This window comes from Xiphophorus hellerii, chromosome 22 (genome assembly GCF_003331165.1).
Source record: "Xiphophorus hellerii strain 12219 chromosome 22, Xiphophorus_hellerii-4.1, whole genome shotgun sequence".
Classification (NCBI taxonomy): domain Eukaryota; kingdom Metazoa; phylum Chordata; class Actinopteri; order Cyprinodontiformes; family Poeciliidae; genus Xiphophorus; species Xiphophorus hellerii.
This window is the reverse complement of record NC_045693.1, coordinates 7,967,404-7,987,704: the sequence shown is the minus strand read 5'-3', so window position 1 is coordinate 7,987,704 and position 20,301 is coordinate 7,967,404. Positions and strand designations below refer to the sequence as shown.

Sequence of the window (20,301 nt, the reverse complement as noted above, 5' to 3'; positions counted from 1 at the left end):
GGTCAATCAAAATAAAAAGCACCAAGTTATATGGCATGTTCAGGGGCCTGACCGGTGCTTCAGCTCTGAATAGTCACAAGAGAACATGTAGTAAAGTTAAATATCAAACCCCATGGCATGGCTAACAATTAAAATATGCAGAAAATATTTCCACCTCTTAAGCGTTTCCACATGTTATGATAATCACCAACTTTCTTTTATTTCATTGAGATTGTATGTAACAGGCATGTAACATGTAACATAGGTAGAAAAGATACATGGTTTTCAACGTTTTGTTTAACAAAGCAAATCTAAAGAGGGCGACTTGCGTTTGCATTCAGCCCCCTTATGATGACAGCCCAAAATAAATTGTCTTCACAAGTCACCTAATTAGTGAGTAGACTCAAAATAAACAGAATAAATTCAACTGTTCTTCAAAAGTTTCAGAGGTTTGTTAGAGAACATTAATGAACAAACAGGATCATAAAAACCAAGGAAGACAGAAGAGGTTGGGGAGAAAGTTGTGAAAAAGTTTAAAGCTGGTTTATTTTACAAAGCATTATTCCAAATTTTTGGCAGCTCACAAAGAATGGAAAGAGTAGCCACAAACCTATGAAGGAGCAACGCAGGACATAGTTATAGGGAGGATACTTTAGGTGGTGATAAATACAGGACAATGCTGGAAGAAAAACCTGTTTGAGGCTGCAAATGACTTGGGAGGAGGGTGGAGCGTCACGAAACAGCCCGAGTTCTAATGGATTGGTTTAAATCAAAGCATATTCATTCATCTGTCAAAATCTAACACCTTAAGCTAATTGAGAATTGAAGTTTGCAGACTCTCAATCCAATCTGGTTTACCTAGAGCTGCTTTGCAGTTTGCTGGTATTGTAAAAATAAAAGGTTCATCAGCACTTCTTAGTTGCAAAAGAAAGGCAGAAATTCATCCATCACAGGCTAATATGTCAGGGCTGAGCTGCTCCTTTGCAAAGACTTATAATTGTATACTGGAACATGCCAAGACAGGATAAATAGTTTACAAAAGAGTGGCTCAACTCAGGTTTATTAAGAGATTATCTCTGCCATGTGTGTCTTCTTACCTACTGTTCTGGCAAAAACTTCATCAAGCCAAAGAAGCACTCCCACAAACAGAACCTGATTGAAATACAGAAAGGATGAAAGATGGGTGTGGCTATGTGCCTGGTTTCATTAATTATCTTGATCCCACACTTCTTCCTGCTTTATATCTGGAGAGTGGGAGTTAGTGCAAGGCCTATTATGTGGACAGTTTGAACTTATCAGTGTCCAGTTGTTTTTTTATTTTATTTTTAAATGTTGTATTTTATTTTAGGTTGACTCTTGGCAAACCTCTGGGTGAAGGCTGCTTCGGTCAAGTTGTGATGGCCGAAGCTCTGGGCATCGATAAGGACAAACCCAAGGAGGCGGTCACTGTTGCAGTGAAGATGCTGAAAGGTGAGTGGATTTCTATGAGATTCTGCTGTGCATTAACCATGAGTTAAAATACCACAGTTTCATTGTTATCACAGTAATTAGAAGAAGATTTCAATGTCTTAATATATTTGGAAAGTGTCTTAGCTTGCCAAATGTACTTTTTCAACAGCAGTTTTTAACATCCTGTCCTGGCGTATTGGGTAAACATTACTCAATACGCCAAGTTGGGTTTTGTTCTACAAAAGGGGATATTCAGTTCACCCCACTGAATTATTTGCAACACACATTATAATTTTACTCATTCTTACTTATTTTGAACCTGGAAATTTTAAATTTAGTTAATAAAACCCTACCAGTCCTATTTAAGTATTTGCATAATTTATAGAGACAAATGGAGATAAAAACTTCATGTGCAATTGTTTTTGATAGTATGAAAATTCTTTAGGTAGAGTAAAGAAAAGTGGTTTGAAATCATGTAAAACCAATTATCAAAGTGGTAAAACATAACAACCTGACACATGATCGCATGACCCATGGTACACGGCACCATTTTAAACCTCAAAAAAGTCAGATGTGAAATGACTAAAAGTGCAAAAGAAAGAGAAGGGCAACACTACCAACACCCACCACAATCACTGCAACAATCACAAACACAACAAAATATAACAGCTATAACAACAAAATCAGAAAAAAGATAAGCAAAGTTAAAGAATATATTTCCAGACATCCAGCTGACTAGCAGTGTGCAGCATGGGGCTAAGGGCAGGACTGATTTATGGTATACTCCATATTTCCAGATTAAACTCAGACCAATTAGGCTTGCATTTTAATAAAATGATTTAAACACGTAGGAGTGATATGATGTAAAATGATATATCTTATATTGTATCTAGTCTCTGTTTGTTGCACCATCAAAGTCTCACTTCATTCTTAAACATCTGACTTGAGGTCAGACCTGTGGGCTTAGATTTACTCTGCTTCATTCTGTCTTGAAATAAGAACGTTTCTTTAGCTGATTCATGTTGCAGTCTGGGGTTCAGCAAAGGTGCAAGGTGGAGCCTTAGGCTGGCATTATTACTTGTTATTGGTGGCTGCTGACTGACGGCTTGAGGAAGGTGGGTCAGATAGGTAAGGGTTAGGGGCGGTCGCATACCTGACCCCAACGCAGCAGTTGGGTAGCGCTCAGTCAGCATCTAAACAATGAGGCAAGTCACATTAAGAGAGCTGCTGTGATTAATGAAAGCAGGAGAAGGGAGCTGGACTGGTTTGGGATTGCAAGGCACAGTAAGATTAGGTACAGCAGAGGTCCTGTATACCTTCCTCCACTGTAGAGTCATTTTAACAGTGACTCAAGTTGCTGTAATGGTACTGAAGAATGCACGCAATGCCGCATTGACTATCTTAGTGTATTGGTAAACTTCCACTGTCTTCAATGAAGTTTATTTCCCACGTCACCCTTTCTTTTACCTCTGAAAGCCTTTGCACTCTATGTGAGAAGCTGTAACTTTAGCCAACGATGTCTGTCATCCCGGCCTAATCACAATCACCTTCCAGGCAAGTTTCTGTGGAACTGGACACACTTTTAGTTTAAAGTCAAAGAGTTAAAGAGAGACGCTTGTTGTGTCTATTTTTCTGATTATAAATTTCTCTGTTGTTAGACGATGCCACAGAAAAGGACCTTTCTGACCTGGTGTCAGAAATGGAAATGATGAAGATGATCGGCAAACACAAGAACATCATCAACCTTTTGGGAGCCTGCACACAAGACGGTGAGGGGAACAATATTTTAATTTAATATACATTACATACATTCTGTTCAAGATAGGGTTTGAACACCGTTTTGTTGTGACTTGTGCTTGTACAGGTCCCCTATATGTGATAGTAGAGTATGCCTCCAAAGGCAACCTCAGAGAGTACCTCAGAGCCCGCCGTCCTCCCGGCATGGAGTACTCCTACGATATCGCCCGTGTCTCCGATGAACTGCTCACCTTCAAAGATCTCGTCTCCTGCACTTATCAGGTGGCACGGGGCATGGAGTACCTCGCATCTCAAAAGGTAAGGGGAGGACAGACGAAACGTCCTACTTTCACATCAACCTTCCAGCCCTCTGGCTACTTGGACACATCTCGGTGCCAGTACTCAGTACTTAGGGCTTAACAACAGCATCCAGGAGGGTTTTACGTTGGAAGCTTGTTTGTGCGTCCCTGTGGGAACATGGTCCCCTGAAAACACTACTCGTACCCCCTGCCCCAATCCCTGTATTGTCTCCCATTGCACGACAAAAGCCCCTCTGTGCAGAAGAATTGAGAGGTTCTCACAATGGGGGTACAGCCATGTTGGCCAAATGCAGCCTCACGCTCTCTCTCACTGTTGGAATGTGACTGTCTGACACGCACACATACTTTGGTCTTTACATATTTACAGTATACATGACTATGTATGAATCATCTCCAGCCATGTTCTTGTGTGGGGTTGTGTATTTGTCCAAATAATTATGGACCTGACCCCTCTCCTGCTTTTACTTTTTTCCCTCACTTTGACCATCCCAGTTTTCTTCCTCTTACCTCATTTTTCCACTGTTTCCATCCCAGTGTATACACAGAGACCTGGCAGCCAGGAATGTCCTGGTCACTGAGAGTAACGTCATGAAGATCGCTGACTTCGGCCTGGCCAGGGATGTCCACAACATTGACTACTATAAAAAGACAACCAATGTAAGTTCTCACAACATGCATGCTGCACTCTGAAAGGTTTAGGTTGTTAGGTTATAGAGTGTTTTTTGCAAACAGTGTGAAATCCGCTCACATGGTTTAGGCTTTTCTCTGTGTTTTTCCCTCCCCTCGTCTTTCTGCTTCACCCCTTTCCTCTGCTGGTGTCTTGGCAGAAGCTACAGGTTCCCAGGCAGGCTCTGAATGTAGTGCTTCTCCGGACCATGCCTAGTTTACCCCCTCAGTCTCTTGTTCTTTTGGTTTCATCAACATTTACACAATTAGCCCCGAAAGAGACACGGAGAGAGAGAGTCGGGGGGCGAGAGGGAGCAGACTAAACATAACTGACATCTCCATAGTGGCCCAGTGGTGTCTTTCTTTCCCACCACAGAGCAGCGCAGCCTGCACATCCTCATTTAATATGCATGACTGCCTTTTCACTGCATGCACGATCATGCTGAGAACTAGCTGACAACCACAACAATATTTGACGATGATGATGGAGGTGAGCACCGGGACAATAACCACGGCTCCAGCGATGATCTTTTAGGATCTGACTGAGCCATCAATTTTTACTTTTTATTCTTTGGTGCCACAAAATAAAATGTTAATGTCTACTTTGCTTTTGTTTTATAAACTATATGTATTCTGCACTGCAAAGTTATTCAGACCATTTTATCGTGTTATAAACACAAAGATAATATACAGTTTTATTGTAGATAAAAATCTCAAAGAGACTCGTGTGTGTTTGTGTTCAACCCCTATTAACCATGATATGCCCAATTAAAATGTAACCAATAACCCTGTCAGAAGTTGCCCAGTTATTAAACAAAGCCCACCTGTGTGTAATTTGATTTCAATATAAATCCAGCTGTTCTCTTAATGCCTGAGAGATTTGTTAAAGAACACTGGTGAACAAACATGAAGAGCAAGGAACACAGCTCACCAGGGAGAAAATTGTGAAGAATTTTAAAGCTGCATTTGATTATAAAACAATATTCCAAGCTTTGAACATCTGATCAATAATCAGAGATGCAGTCAAAAGACCCATAGTAACTCTGGAGCAGCTGGAGAGATCCACACCTCAGGTGGAAGAGTGGGTCGGCAGATGATTCAAACTCCTTGTGCGCTCATGAGATCTGGCAGTAAAATGACCAGATGAGAAAAACTTTAACTTTAGTGGACTATATGATGTCTTGTTAATGTGAGTAGTAATAAAGCTCTGAACCTATAAGTTAGTTAATTCAGCTCTTGAAATTAGGTTTACCATTAACGTAATGTACACTTTGACCTTGCCAAGAATGCTTAGCCTCTCGGCCTGTTTTAATGGCACACAGAGATAAACTCTTCTTTATCCGTGACCCTGTTTATCACCTCTGTTGCTTAAACAGCATAAACGCTCCGTTGGGAATTCCCCTCCCAGACAGGCGCTTCTTTTACATCCTTAATCCCGAGGCTCTTCTCACATTTCAGTCTTTTTTTAGTGAATAATTGTAAAGATGCTGATGAGGCCCGGAATAAGGACTCCAAGGATTGCTTATGGCTTGGTTTTCAGTTAACCTTCCTCCTCTGTGTTTGCGTTTTCAGGGTCGTCTCCCGGTTAAATGGATGGCTCCAGAGGCGCTCTTTGACCGGGTCTACACGCACCAGAGCGATGTGTGAGTACAAGGCTACAGACAAGCTAGTGTGGCGTGTGCGATCACTGCTCCTTGTTTGTGCAATCAGATTTAAGTGAGATGAAGTTTTTTTGTGCTATCTTGGATTTTTGGATGGGGGGGGGTTTCGGGTACTGCGGGGTGATTGGCTATAGGGAACCGGTGTTGGACAGTCTGTGGCAAAAGTGAGGATTTCACGCTAGACTTGTAGCCAATGCTGTGTTACTAATCTGACTGGCTTCAAAGAATCTGGAAGGAGCCCGAAGCCCACCAGAACCCCTCCCCTCCTCTCCTCCTGCTTCTCCGGCTCGGCTCGGAAGTCTCCCCACCTTTTCGGGCCTCTACCCAATGTCTGAACACAACAATGCTTCAGGCCTACATTCACTCTCTCCCCCTGTTCGCTCTCTTCTCCTCATTCAGCAAAACTCTATACATGCTGCTGCTCATCGTTTTTGGACTGGCTCCACCATCAAAATAACTCCCCCTCTTCCTCTTTTATTCCAGCATTCTTTCTTTCATCTGGTATGTGAATCGTTGACCCGTCTCTGTCTCTTCCTCGTTTTATTTAAGATCAAGAGTATTCATTCTAAAAACAGAACAAAGCGAGAGCATCCCTCTATTTTTGGTGTTTGAGTCTCATGCGTCCTGACAGCGTTGTTTGAAGTTTCTGCTCCAGACACTGGCGGCAGAAAAGCGCATGTGGCAATTAGATAAATGCCTTGCATGCTGACCCTAGCAAAAGGAGGTTTTCGCTATGTGCACTTAAGCCAAACACCAGTAGCGCACAAAACATCTCAATTAACGTAAGGAAAGTGCTTTAAGTTGGTTTCCCTCTGCGGTCGTTGTGTGCACATAAAGTATCTGTGTACACACACCACGTCCTTCATGTTCTCCAATCAATAACACGGGAGAGCTAAGGAGAAAGGGAGCGTGTGTGTGTTTGTGTCGCTGCAGTGCTCTGTATTGGCTCACCCCTAATTACGATTCATCACTCACATTTAGTAATTGGCTTTTTGTGCGTGTGCGGGAGGAGGTGGAGCTGAATCAAACAGCACAAGGCACAGGCGATCTATACATGACATCAGATTAAATGAATACATGAATTGCAATGACACTCCCCCCTCTGTGGTTGTAACAAATGAGCTCAGAGGAGCAGCTCTGGAGAGTGTAGGTATGAGCGGAGGATTGCAGCTCAAGTGCAGAGAGCCAGATTTCAGCTTCACTGGAGATCCACAGATCAGTTTTAGTGGCCAATTTCCAACCTTGTTTTTTTATGGAACTTTAACTAGCATTAATTTTACTATTGTAAATATTATTAACAGCAGTTCATTTTTTTTGTTAGCTTTGAGCTATTATAAACTATTTGTTTGGAGAAGCGTTACATCACATTGTATGAGTTGCTGTAATACAGGGTATACATGCTGAGATGACATTTTAGGATGTCAGCATCAGAACTGTAAACCGGAGTCGATTCTTGTATTCCCTAGAGACCATTGATACTTGTCTTAACTCTTAAGATTTTCTAAAGAATGCCAACATTTACAAATTCATCACACACCATGATAGAACAGGTTTGAATGCTCAAAAGGATAAAAAGAGCAACTACTGTCATCCAGTGAACACTTCCTGTTCCTGAAGTGTAAAGCTCATTACACCTTTTATGTTTTCTCTGACTTGATTTTCAAACTCTTCCCAGGAGATGAAAATAACCTAATTGTAATGCTCTTCTTTTGGTAACTGCTTCCACACCAAAGAGTGAAAGTGGTTAATCTGACTTGTGGGTCCAAATTCAGGAGCTGCATCATTAAACAGCCAATTAAGTCACAGCAATGCAACAAAAAGGGTGTCCAAATTTAAAGACATCTCCAAATTCATCCCACATATGTGTCCTTATTTTACCCAGATTCAGAGGGCGGGTCTAGTGTCTGAAGATTTTTGTCTTTGTAGCTGTAGCAGAAGAAGAGGGAGACAGGATTTCCATCAAGGCAAAGGCGGGAATAAATCTGAATAAAACAAATTTCACACATTTCACTCATTTCAGCTCTTTGTAGGCCAGATCCTTCGTCAGCCAAGCAGACTGAATGTTCTGGAGTCTGTAGTTCATGATTCAGATACACCCTAGAATCGTTTTTCTTAGTGCAACCGTATAGCACTTTGGTTTGGTTCAGTCAAGAACCAGAACAGGAAAAGATACCAACCAATCTTAAAACCTTTAACTCTTCTTCCTTCAGTCACAACCTCTATAGTAAAAGAATGTTGTAGTTAGTGAGACCTATTATCACTTAGTCATGGTGCATTTACTGCAAAGACTGTCTGAATAAAGAATGCATTCCATATTTTCAAACTGACTGTCCAACAGTCTGGGTCGGCTGAGCTGTAGATTGGATTTTTGTTTCCATTCACCAGCCAAATTTGTGTGCATCTCTAGTAATCCACCAATTTACACAATATAGTTTTACTATTCACATGTACGTTTCCTTTAGGCAGCAATGAGAAAGTCCTGCAGGAGAAGCATATGACGTAACATTATGACTTAAATGTGATGAGCTATGGATGAGTCCTCAGTCCTAACCTTGTTTACACAGAGGCATTCATTAATTAAATGACTCGCATAAACATAATCTATGTTTGAAGCTGGCTGAAACACATAAGTGCTTTGCTCTCCACTAAGGCAGCATGCCAGGTCAGCTAAGTAGCCCCCCGAGTTTGTGTGTTTATTTTTGTAAGTCATGGCTGCTTGCAGGTGGACACCATCTTGGACGGCTAAACAAGCTGAGTAATGGTTACAAAATGTCACAGAAAGGAGAGGCGAGTGTGTCAACAAGGGCTCAGATGCAAAGCACTGATAGAGGAGAGAACCGACCTGGCCAGCTGATTGTGTAAACAGATGAAAGAAATGATAAATGCCCTACCTTCATGTCTTTGCAGACTTTTCTTGCTGAACCACTCATGTGCTCAGTATGATTGAAGTCTGTGGTAATGCACAATATGTTGCACAAAATAATGCACCCCTTTAGTTTGCATCAATAATGAAGCCACCGTAGGAAGAGTTAACATTTGAGAAGTGGAGCTCAACAACAGGAAGTTGAGGCAAGGAAGCAGTTAATGATTAGTAGTCACCACCTCCGCCTCTGGACGTCTTTTGTTGATTATTTCTCTTTTGTCTGCTGTGGGTGGTCCAGTGTTTGCTTTGGTTTGGTGCGACTGGACAATGCCAGGCTCTGTAACCAGCCAGCTGGGCACAAAAGGCGTCATTGAGATCAGAGTCGAGCAACACTGCCAGCGGCTTTGCACCACAAGTCACTAGAGGACAGAAAGTGGGCATTGACACCACTGATGTTACTGAATTGCATTTCCTCTATCCATTAATCAGCTGAAAGGATGAAAATCATCTGCCAAGTGGTCCCAATGCTCCCATATAATGGATTCTTTTTTGATTTACATACAAATCTCACCTTTCCACATCTTTTCTGCAAATAAAGCATGTAAATTTCCTGTTTTCCCCACTAGCTGGTCATTTGGGGTGCTGATGTGGGAGATCTTCACCCTAGGGGGTTCACCCTACCCCGGCATTCCTGTAGAAGAGCTCTTCAAGCTGCTCAAAGAGGGACATCGCATGGACAAGCCTGGAAACTGCACCAATGAGCTGTAAGTTTAATACTTTTCACCAAAATCCAAATTGTTTCCAACCAATCCATATTCTGAATTAGCATTAATTGTTGCCTTTGGAGTCCGTGAGAGACTCGTTTGCATTTGATAAATGCCTCTGCGACTCTGTCAGGCATCTGTACAACTGGGATCATTTACCAACAGTTTCTCAATTCTCAACAAGGCCTCGGAAGTGAAGGAACAAAGGCAGAATACACAGAGAAATGCACAAACATGGCAGACAAATCAGATATTGGTATTCTTGACTCATTAAAGTGCCTTAGAAAGGTATTCACATGTTTGAACATTTTTCATATTACAACAACAAACCTCATTATAATATCTAAGGATTTTACATAAGGACTGTAAAGTGACAACATTTTTTACTAGTAAAAATAGGAATAGTGTGACATAAATTTGTTATCAGCCTCTTTTACATTGATACCCGTAAAAAGAAATATCTAATTCGGCCCAATCATCTGGAGGTTACTCACTTGGTTTACCACAAAATAATGAACAGTTCTGTATTGGAGTGAAGTGGACATTTTGTTTTCCCAAATTTGTAGGAATACAATTTGCGATAGTGATGAATAAAATCTAGTGCAACAATTTGCATTTAGAAATCACCTAAATAGTTCAACATAAACTTCACAATAAAACATTATTATGAAGTTGTTTCCATATTGTTTTACACATAGCAAGCTGAAAAGTGACATACTTTTGGTGTAACCCCTCTGTACTTTGATCCACCTAAATAAAATCCAGTCTCAGAACTTGCATTCAGGAACGACTAGCCCAACACAAATTGTCCACCAACACAAAGTAGGGAAAAAGTACCGGTGTTATCATTCCATGGTGTACTCCTCATGAAAACGATATCTTCTCACTCAGGTACATGATGATGAAGGACTGCTGGCACGCCATCCCATCGCAGAGACCAACCTTCAAGCAGCTAGTGGAGGACCTGGATCGAATCCTCACCCTGAACACTAATGAGGTGAGTCTAGCTGGTTTTCACACCTCTCCAGAACCTCCTCTGTTAACTCATTCGCTTTGGGTGGTCACAATTTATGCCAATTCATGTACCTTCCTTCCAAACAGACATTTAATTGTGATGAAACATCAAAATATGATACATGCAGGACCATACCAGGTTTGGCTGAGCATTGCCAGAAGGTTTATGGAGCCTGGTTGACATGAGGCCCATTGCTGAGAAATGACTGGATGATCCGATCGTTGCTCAGCATAGCTGCTGCAGTCCAGTCGTCACATTGATGCCTCGTTGCCCTTTTTCCATTCCCTTCTTTGTCTCCCTAAAATCCCCAACTATGAGTTCGAACTTTTGAAATGTAATAAAGCTCCCCTTTCCTGCCCCTTTTTCTCCCCCCTTCCTTCACCTCTACCCCAAACCGCTGGCAGATGTGGAGATCTTTAGTAATATGAGCCTTTTCGTGTTGAGCTGGGAAAATGGAAGCCAGTGCTCTTTTTCTACAAAACCCCAAAAACTCTTCATCCACACAATGAGACCCAGCAACAGCCATTAAAGACAAGCAGAGGGGAAAAAGGGGGCCTCAACAGACACAAACATCTTCACAAGACTACTGAGTCAAAAATTAATAACAGGATTTCTGGAGGTTTTCATCTTTCCTTTTTCATGGCGGTTAGCTGAGCTCTGCCAGCTTCTTGATTCTTTTCAAACCATCTCCTGTTGTTTATGTCAAGCTTTTCAGGGCCAGGTTTCAGATCTGTTTTGACTGAAGTTATGGGAGAGGATGCAGTAGAAGGCCAGTATATTGTTCCCCAGTTTCCAAGAGAATTTATGGAAATTATGTTTTGCTACGACTGCTAAAGTATTCCTATACGTTGTTTTTCTGATCGACTAACAGAGTATTGCTAAATAGTGAAGCGGAAGGAAAGTAAGATGTGGTTTTCAGCCAAATATGAATCTGAAAATTGTTACATGCTTTTGTAGTCAGTCTGTATGAGTTCTCTGAGCAATTTCAGCTACAAATCTTTTTGGGTAACATCACACTCAAAGTATAAATTTTTTGCCCTTCTTATTTGCCAAATAGCTAAAACTCAATAGGATTTGATGAAGAGCCTCTACAAACATCAATTTTTAACTCATGTGAATTCAAATTAAATATTTGGACTTTGACTAGGCCTTTTATTAAACACATTAATATTCAATCAGAAACATTCTGTTGAATTATGCGTTGTATGCATGGTCTGAAAAAGTCTTGAATTCAATCTTAATTATCAATTTAAAACTCAAGTTTCAAATTTAATTTTAAAAACTTCCAGATGTTCAGCCTTCCCTGCAAGACTTTGGAAACAATCCTGCTCCTAAAACTTAACAGAAGCCTCTTTCTGCTTCTTTAGGAGATGAAAATTAAAATATTAGTAGTTGTCCACTAGCAGTTCCTTTGTTACAGAAAAGTATATACATAGTTTACAATGTTTGGCTTGAGAACAGCTGGCCGAATCCCGTCATCTTGCGATCCTAAAGCATGATGCTACTGCCACCCTTTTTGACTGTATATGTTCAGGCAGGGATTCAGGTTCACATTGTTTTCAGTGTCTCTGCCAGAAAGATTAACATTCATGTAAACTGACCAGATCACTTTCTTCCATAAATGACTAATGGTTTCCCTGTGAACAGACTCTCCCACCTGAGTTGTGGATTTTTGCAGCTCCCTCAGAGCTAATAAGTCCTTTGGCTGCCTTTTGTTTTCATGTTCTGCTTGTCCTGCCTGTCAGTTCAGGTTCATGTCTTGGCTGGCTCACAGTTTTTCCACATAAACTGCCAGTTTTGCTCTCAACATCCAACCCATCTTGAACTGCTCTGCTGTGCGATCAGGTCAACTTTCTTTTCTTATTAGCTCTGCTGGATCAGACAGCAGCCTGAGATTCGATTTATTACCTATTATTTCTACAAATATTTTCATGCAGTATCCAGTTGAAGACTATTTTTCTTTGCCATTTTTTATATCCTCCCAGGGTGATTTGGTATGGTTCAGATAAATATCATTATGAAGGTGATACTGTTCTCACCCCCCCCGCCCTTTTCCAGTCCTCCTCTGGAAAGTCCCTGGTCTTGCTGACCCGGTTTCAGCTCTCAATTTATTTTCTCCTGTTTGCTTTTGATCCTGTGCAAACTTTTTTTTTGTTTGTCTAAATTTAGATTCACTCTTTTTCTCCTCTATCTGCGTCCTCAGGAATATCTGGACCTGTGTGCGCCTACGGAGCAGTATTCCCCCAGCTTCCCTGACACTCGCAGCTCCTGCTCCTCCGGCGACGACTCCGTGTTCTCCCACGACCCCTTGCCGGACGAGCCCTGCCTCCCCAAGTACCAGCACATCAACGGGAACGCCAAGAGATGAGCCTCTGCCGGCTCAGACCCTGAGCCAACTTTTGGCCTGCCCCAACCTCAGAGTCGCTGAACACAATGAGCACAGACACCTTCTCTGAAACTGACCCGATCGGGGACTAGCACTGCCACACACCAACACAGAACACTTGAGGTCTTAACGGAGGGGACGGAGCGCGTTACGGAAGCTCCTTTATACTGACTGGATGAACTGACATTCCCTGAGGCCTCCTCTTCCTCTCTCATGTAAACACGCAGCTTTTTCTCATCTTTTGGTTCTCATCTTCCTACCCAGAAGCTCCATAGCACTACTTGCTTGGTGATCAAGTAGCAGTGGCTGGCATTCCAAGACTTGTTTACTCCTGGAGGAATGTATGGACTGGTATGAACTGAAAAACAAACAAAGGAAGAAGAAAACATGAAACTAGGAAAATAGGAAAAAGGGACTCACATATGGAGCACCGACTAACAAAACAGGAATACAAGGAGAGCAGATATAAAAACTTTTCTTGTTAATTTTGTAATATTGGTGCATCTTTTTTTTTTCCAGTTCTCTAGATAAACTTCCCTGATTATTCTGGAAAAAGAATCCACAATATAATGAAAAGTGCTGGCTATATTTGTAAATATATTCAAATATGTATAAAAATATATTATATATTTACTATGAATTATTTTTTGTATGGACTTGGAAACAACCCCCACCTCCACACCCTGCTCCCATTTATGAGGCAGGTTATGCTGACAGATGTCCTATATTTCTCCTCACACACCCTTTGTTAAACACACACACACACTTTCTCAGTAACACAGTTAAGTATTGGCTTTCAGGGACTGCGCTAGTATGTTAATTTATTGAGTTACATATTTTAAAAAATGAATCAAAAAAGTACAAAAAAAACCAGCAACAAGATGGTGGAAATGATTACATTAATGCTGATGATATGGAATAATCCGTTAAACTTATGGTAATTTAAAAATAATCCTTCACCAGTTAACAGAAAGGTTCTATTTTTAGAAATTTGGAGAGATCCAGATTTTGTAAGTTTTATACATGAATGTGAATATTAAGTTAAAAAAAATTTAAAAACTGTACATTTTATAGTCATCTAATCCTTTTTGTATTTAGATATTGATGCCATTTCTATCCTCTTTTTTTTTTTTTTGCCGCGGTTGAAATGAAATTCGTTGGATATTTATATATAAGTAAAAGACATAATAATTTGAAAATGTCTACGTGCAATCTGCTTCCTCATTTGAAACAAAGATACACTCAAAATTCCTAGGACAAAATTGAAATATGAAAAACAAAGTATTAAACCAAGTGTTTTTTGTTTTTGTTTTCTACTGGACCAACATTAAGATGCTGTTTTGCAGGCATTCATGCTGCATTTGCAAAAAATAAATGTTGAAAATATACCTACCTGTGCTTGTCTCAGACTATGAGTTGCTCTTTTTGACTTTGTTTCTCCTGCTTCCAGTGACATTTTTTCTGTACACATACCAAGAAGATACACCTCATGTTATTACTGAACAGTACATTCTGGTTTCATTTCATGTTTTAGGCTCCAAGAACTTGGACAAATTTGCTAAGGAGCTATAAGTGAACACATCTGGATTGTTCAGATTGAAAGCAAAACTGGAAAGCTTAGCACAGATGCAGATTAAATCTACTTAAATTGATGTTTAATTCATGGCATGATGTCGAAGCAATTCTATTAATGAAAAAGGAAACTTGTAATTGTAATGATGGTCCCGCTTTGCGTTGCGATCTGTCTAAGGGATCAGCCGAAGACGGTTTGTTAGCCTTCCTACCTAATATGTTCATGGATGGGCTCATTGATCTCCTCTTATCAGAACAGATTTAATTCAGCAGAGCGAACGACTGATTTACCTGATTTGATCTAAGTTAATCACAGCAGATCTGGTATTGGGTTTCATTAGCAGCAGTAAATGAGACCATACTCTGTTTTAGAGCCTGTTGTCTATCCTGCACAATATTACAGATGTGGCAGATAGAAGAAATAGAAACTTTATTGTCCCTCAAAGGGGAAATTCAGGAATGCATGAGTTTGTGACATTAAGCAAAGCAGTTCATTTGACACACAATACCTATAGAAAGTTTATTAAAAAGTACAATATGTTAAAAATGTAAAAAGTAGATTATGCTGCTGCAGAAGATGATATGGCTGATTTTACGTGTAAATAATGAAAACATTTCCAACTTAGACACACACTCAAAATTGTGTGTAAACACATATCATAATAGATCTAGGCCTGTTTGTTAGACTTGACATGTTATTTCATGTTTATGCCTATGGGGAAAGCTTAGTTATTAATATATTTTCTAAATGTCTACTTGCAAATTTGGGATTTACTTTAATTAATTAGTTATAGAATTACTTATTGCCCAATAGTTGTGAATACATTCTTCAGAAACCAAAAACCTTGCTTTTACTTTCCTAAATATTCAGATCTAAGGTTTATTACTATTTTGGATTTCCCATTTAATGATTACATTAAAATTCATCTTCCCTATTAATTTTTCACAAAGTCCATTATTAAAAACATGAAATAAATTCTAAATAAATAGTGATGAATATATATATTTTCTAAACTGATACTGATTTTACATTACTTTGTGATCTTTTAGGAGGTGCCTGTCTCATCTCCTGTCAGAAACGTCTTGGATAAATCATTTGAAACCTTAATCAGCTGGGGGCATGATTATTTTTGTGCTTAGCCATAGACTAAAGCATTTCTAACAAAAATTGCTGACTACACAGTCTGAAACATCAATAAGTCAGTAAAGTGACTGAAATTCCCTCTGTGGTTGAACATAAATCTCTGTATTTAATTTCATAGCTATCTGACCAAACTCTGCTTCAGTCCAAACCACAGGAGTCCATACAGAGGAGCTGGCTGTTCATTTTCAATCACTTTTTAAATTGTAATTGTCTATAGCTAATGTCTTTGCCTTTTCTCTTTATGGTAAATGTTACTATGATTAAATATGTGAGTCTGACATGAAGGAAGCTATCCATAAAAATCGTGGTTTTATGATTTGGGCCACAAGCAGCTGCAAGCTGCAACAAATTGTAATTTAGTGAGGAAACAAAGTGTTTTATAGACTAACTTCTTTCTTTTTTTTTGCATAAACCCAGAGACCCCTCTATCTATCACCAAGGTGCAGCTTGTTTTGAACAAACACACTCATCCAGCAGGTTCATCCCCTCCAGTAGACGTGTCTCCTCATGTTTCCGGAACATGAAAAAAAGACTTGGGAGGGAAAACGCAGTCTGAGACATTCCTTTTTTTTCCATAGAATATGGAGAAATAGAGGGGGATTGGTAAAGAAAAAAGAAAGGGTGGCGGGATAAACCATTAAAGGGATAGTTTGGAGAAAAAGAGAGCCGGATATCCACACTGGCTTTCAGACTTTTATTGGAATGACTGTCTATTGTGCTGTAGGCTGATGGTACACATAAGGAGGGCTGAACTCCATGGACACCAAACAGAGGATTAGGACTGTCCTTTTTTCAGAAGATGCTTTCAAAGATCACCCTGCATTTATTTGATGCAGTACATCCTGTAACATGGGATAAGATTTGGGCATTTATCCTTAGGGGCAAATCTAACACAAATCTGCATAACATTTATTTAATTTTTACATCTTCATTTAATTTGAGAGACATTTTTCTTCTCCTAAGCTGATAAACATGACCCACCGCACTCAGCCGGACCCTTAAATGAGTTTTCGTTTGGATGGCTTCTGGTCGTCTAATGCCCCAAAGATTAACCCGCTGACCCTTAATTCTTAACTCTGCATGTCTTCAGGGAGGAAGTCTGAAGGAGGCGACTTTTCAAAACATCTCAGATTTCTTCCTCACATTATTATTATAAATACCAGGAAATTTTTAAACACTTTTCATAATTTAGGAAAAATTTACTAAGGCTTCTGCAAGGTTGTCATGAAGAGTCTCAAATTGTACACTGCAACAACACAAAATCTTACTAAGTATTTTTGGTCTATTTAGCGCAAGTATTTTAAAAACTAACTTCCAAGTAAGTTTTCAGCAAAACATAGAAACTTGCTTTAAGTGAATAATTCCTTAATACTGATGAAAAAGTACTAAATATAAGTAAAGTAATCTGCCAGTGAAACAAGACATTTTTCCCATCAGTGAAATAATTTAAATCAAGTTCATTAAATTCAGAACAGCAAAGGGGTTCAAAAAGGAAAACTTGTGTATTGAATTGATTCATTGCATGACGAATGGTACACTTCTGTTGTTCATTTGTGTTTATCATGATGATCATGGCTTATCAGTGAATGAAAAGCCACAATTTAGTTTATCGGAAAATTTGTATATTACAGAAGACCTTTGCAATCTGTGGCGCTGGTGAGGTGGACTGGAAAGTCCAGGGTGTTTAGATAACGGCCTTCATCTTCTTTCCATTGTAAGGTCTGGCAGGTTACATAATCAAGCCTGTAATACTATGAACATTACAGGAGGTTTTGGTACTTTTGGCAGTGTGGGCAGGTGCCATAAACTGTAAATTGAAATAATCATTTTCATAATGCTTGTGAGAAGATAAGCGTGAGCAATTCTAAAATTTCATGGTAGATGTTTGCGTTGACTGTGCACTTCAGAAACCACAGTAGACCAACACCAGCAGATGTGCTTCACATTAGACTTCAAGCAGCTCATATTCTGTGGCAGATTTCCAAATGAAATGTAAACTTTACTTGTATTTAAATAGAGTACCTTGGACCAATGGTATTGTTCTTTTCCTCCATGTCTAAGGTAGCAGACGTCTGATGTTGTGTATACTGTACCACACTTTCTCCTTCCACTAAACTCAGCTTTTATACTGGGGTACAGTTCTCTAAAAACAGCCAGAGTATTCAAAGTGATAGAAATAATCAATATAATATATGTTTATGACATGTACATAATATATGCTTTTATAAGTGATTTTTCCTAATTCATATAGCTTTTCAATTTTAATAATGATGATAAACTTGTAGAAACTGTTTAAGTATCAATGAGGGAGAGCAAATCTGACATGTTCAGAAACTTTAAAACTTCTCTTTTGTTCATAGGTAACCAACCTTGGATTTTAAATTAGGAAGTTTTTGTTAAGGAAAACATTTGGCTCAGAACATAATTTGCCTCAGAGTTAAACAGAAGGCCCTTTGGCCATGTGTCAGGCTGATAAATTGACATTTTGGCTGTAAATGCGATTTTCACCGAGCCAATGATTTTTTTCCCCCCTTTTGTCAATCTTCCTCCACATCCTTTACATCTCAGTCCTTCTCTGCCTTGTTTGGCCATCTGGTGGGGTCTGGTGTGTTTGCACAAGGCTCGGCCTGCAGGAATGTCAACACGCGGCTTTTTGTGAGGGCCAGAGGAGCCCACATCCACAGGAGATAAGACCCCCACGGACTCCAGGAGAGGAGGAGGGGCAGGAGGGGTGGAGATTGTGTAGTTTCGAGGGTGACTTAAAGTTTAACAAAGCTGCCATGTGACCCCCTCCCCCTCTCCCCTCATATCCATGGCTCAATCCTAAGCAGAACACTTTCTCCCCTCACCAGATCAGAGCTCTGCCTGATAAGAGAAACGAAGGGTCTCATTTCTGGTTGGAAGACAAATGCGCTCCTGCTATACTTTAATCTTATGATTCTTAAAGCAAATCCTTAATTTCACACCTTCATCCAATGTTTAGTAGTTTCTGGGTATATATCTGTGAAGGCTCTGGTCCTAAAGCTCCCATTTAGTAGCTGAAAATAAATGGTTCATCGTCAGGTCAGTGCTCACACGAGGGAGGGGTCTACTTTTGTTTGATTAAGGGCTTGCAAGGCACCGTGTCTTGTTCTGCATGGAAGGATAAACAAGTTAAGAGTGTGTAAGTGTGTGTGTGGCTGCATGAGGATGTAGGTTGTGTGCAGTTTGATGCCCTGTGGGATCTTCTAAACATTTGGTAATTGTGTCTGAGCAACTGTAAATCACCAATTCTACTTGCAGTAGGTTTGCACGCTGACTTTGTTTTGTGTTGGGAACTTAGGCAACAGTTCTTGAAAGAGAAGAGCTGAAACTTGGTTGTTTAGAGGATGATAATGGAACGGGTCTGCAAAAACTCAAGAACTTTGTTTGTTGACCCAGCAGGAGTCAAGGGAATAATGTGGTCCGGTTGGAAGCATTTGGCCCGTTGTTGTGTACATCAGAAGAAAAAAAAAATGGTGGGCCTGAAACAAGCAAATCACTTCAGCATAAAGCAAACAAAACAAGCATAATTTGATTTTAGAAAAAAAAACAACCACAAAACCTATTTAATCAAACATGACTTGTAGACAACAAAGAATATCCCAGAGCACAAAAAAATCAGAAGATATAAAAGTAAAACCAAAAACATGGTAACATTTTTGAATAGGCAAGCAGGAAAACCAATCTCATAACATTTCAGAATATAAAGCATATCGCAAGACATAACAATAGCTTCTAAATTTCCAAACTGACAGTAGTTTAATCAAAAACGCACCATGACAATTACCAGTTTACAAATAAAAAAAACAATTTTAGAATAGAAAGAACAAATAATGTCCTTAACTCCTACATGTTATATAAAGCTTTATAGGCCACAAAACATTTATCCTGACTATTTGTGCATTGTTTTTTTTCTTTTATAAAAAAGAAAAAAACTCAAATAGAAATATGTAAAAACCTGAGGGTCAAGATGCTCCCCCCCAGAATCAAGGTAGTAAGAAAGAATCCCATCTGATTCTTTCAGATGGGAAAGAATCAGATGGGATTCAGAATAGTAATTCAGAATATCAGGCTTTAAACTCAGATCGGACCAGTCACTATGCAATTTATTTGCTGCTGAGCTGCATACAGCTGCAGAGACAGCTTTACGGGCAGCTGAGACTTTTTTTATTACTTATAACAATTTGAAGAGGGTTAACCAGTTGTGTAAAAAAGCAATTAACTCATTAAACTTACAGTATGCATATTTTTATGTTAATTGTCCAACACCTTTAAGGGTGTTTTTGTTTTGTTTTGTTTTGTTGTTCAGACAATTTCTGAAATGATTTTGGACTCTAAAGTGGCAGCGCTTGGTAAGCTGGGCTAATGTGCCATGTTTTACAACCATGGGTGTGTTTTATAAAGGAGCTGAGTCATGATGTTCCCTGCCCAGAGATGTCAATCATATCACCCACCCAATGGGTCAGACATACTTGGTTTGCTGTGATCCGATGAAGTCCTCATGGTGTCCTGGCAAAATGTTAAAAGTGGGCATGATTTGCTTTCCATTTTGGACAATCCCCCCCAAAAAACAGAGAAAAACATTTTCATGGGAGCTTAGCTTTTGGTACAGTGAAATATGCAATAAAAATGATTTAGTTTTACATTTATATAAAACTAAGAAAGATGTACTTCCCCAGCACAATCCCAGCTGAGCAGAGAGTGCAGTATATTCCTGAAAGGAG

General features: G+C 39.7%; 1 protein-coding gene across 6 annotated transcripts in view; it reads left to right on the top strand.

The window, feature by feature from the left end:
• LOC116713566 (fibroblast growth factor receptor 2-like) overlaps window positions 1–14,232 on the top strand; it is a 56,329-nt gene extending 42,097 nt beyond the window's left edge. For 5 of the 6 annotated variants that reach the window (XM_032553762.1, XM_032553765.1, XM_032553763.1 and 2 more), the window contains 8 exons: window positions 1,328–1,449; window positions 3,087–3,197; window positions 3,293–3,483; window positions 4,020–4,142; window positions 5,724–5,794; window positions 9,302–9,439; window positions 10,331–10,436; window positions 12,658–14,232. In XM_032553762.1, the coding sequence (XP_032409653.1) occupies window positions 1,328–1,449; window positions 3,087–3,197; window positions 3,293–3,483; window positions 4,020–4,142; window positions 5,724–5,794; window positions 9,302–9,439; window positions 10,331–10,436; window positions 12,658–12,822 (1,027 nt within the window). In that variant the 3' untranslated portion in view covers window positions 12,823–14,232. The remainder of the gene's footprint in view (window positions 1–1,327; window positions 1,450–3,086; window positions 3,198–3,292; window positions 3,484–4,019; window positions 4,143–5,723; window positions 5,795–9,301; window positions 9,440–10,330; window positions 10,437–12,657) is intronic. The other variant, XM_032553764.1, reaches the window with a different exon arrangement.
• Window positions 14,233–20,301: the final 6,069 nt, after the last annotated feature.